We start from the raw sequence: 880 nt of genomic DNA on the forward strand, positions 1-880 counted from the left end.
ACTGAGCATGGTGGCACGTGCCTGTAATCCCAGCACTTGGGAGGCTGTCAACAGGAGGATCAGTACAAATCCAATCTACACAGTGAGACCCTGAACACCCTGTCCTAAAATACAAAAAAAAAAAAATTATTTTAATGAGACGATATCCTGGGGTCGTCCTCTTAACCTGTGTCCCTACCCGCTTCCCCCTCCAGGACTGCCCCCCGGATGCAGGGGACTTCCGTGCCCAGCAATGCTCTGCTCATAATGACGTTAAGCACCGCGGCCAGGTGTATGAGTGGCTGCCTGTGTCCAACGACCCTGACAATCCATGCGCACTCAAGTGCCAGGCCAAAGGCACGGCCCTCGTGGTGGAGCTGGCGCCCAAGGTCCTCGACGGCACGCGCTGCTACGCCGAGTCCTTGGACATCTGCATCAGCGGCTTGTGCCAGGTGAGCGCTCGGCTCTTCTCACTTGAGGCGGCCAGGGGTCCTAGTGCCTGTGTGTGGATTGTCTGTCTGTCTGTCTGAATCACTCGGTGCTACCTAGGTTTCTAAATGGTGACAAATCTGAAGATAGAATTTAATGTCAGCAAAAAGAAAAGTAGACTATAGGGTTTTTCCCCTTGGTTAGAGAGAGAGACAGAGAGACACAGAGAGAGAGAGACAGAGAGACACAGAGAGAGGGACAGAGAGCAACAGAGAGCCAGAGCCAGAGCCAGAGCCAGAGCCAGAGACAGAGACAGAGACAGAGACAGAGACAGAGCAATTACTTGCAGGCACTGATTTTCACTTACACCAATTCTAATATCCCCAAGTGAAGTGTAGGAAAACTTGCTTTTTTTACTGTAACTCTAATTGATCTGAAGATTTGTATAGGAGACACTTCCAGGTCCTTGTCT

At 50.9% G+C, this 880-nt stretch overlaps 1 protein-coding gene across 1 annotated transcript in view; it reads left to right on the forward strand.

Moving 5' to 3' along the window:
- The window catches only part of Adamtsl1 (ADAMTS like 1), a 996,797-nt gene that overhangs the window by 691,428 nt on the left and 304,489 nt on the right, over positions 1–880 (forward strand). The window contains exon 5 of the mRNA XM_023715857.1: positions 195–431. Within this exon, the coding sequence (XP_023571625.1) occupies positions 195–431 (237 nt within the window). The remainder of the gene's footprint in view (positions 1–194; positions 432–880) is intronic.

Source organism: Octodon degus, unplaced genomic scaffold (assembly GCF_000260255.1).
Source record: "Octodon degus isolate 3935 unplaced genomic scaffold, OctDeg1.0 scaffold00044, whole genome shotgun sequence".
Classification (NCBI taxonomy): Eukaryota; Metazoa; Chordata; class Mammalia; order Rodentia; family Octodontidae; genus Octodon; species Octodon degus.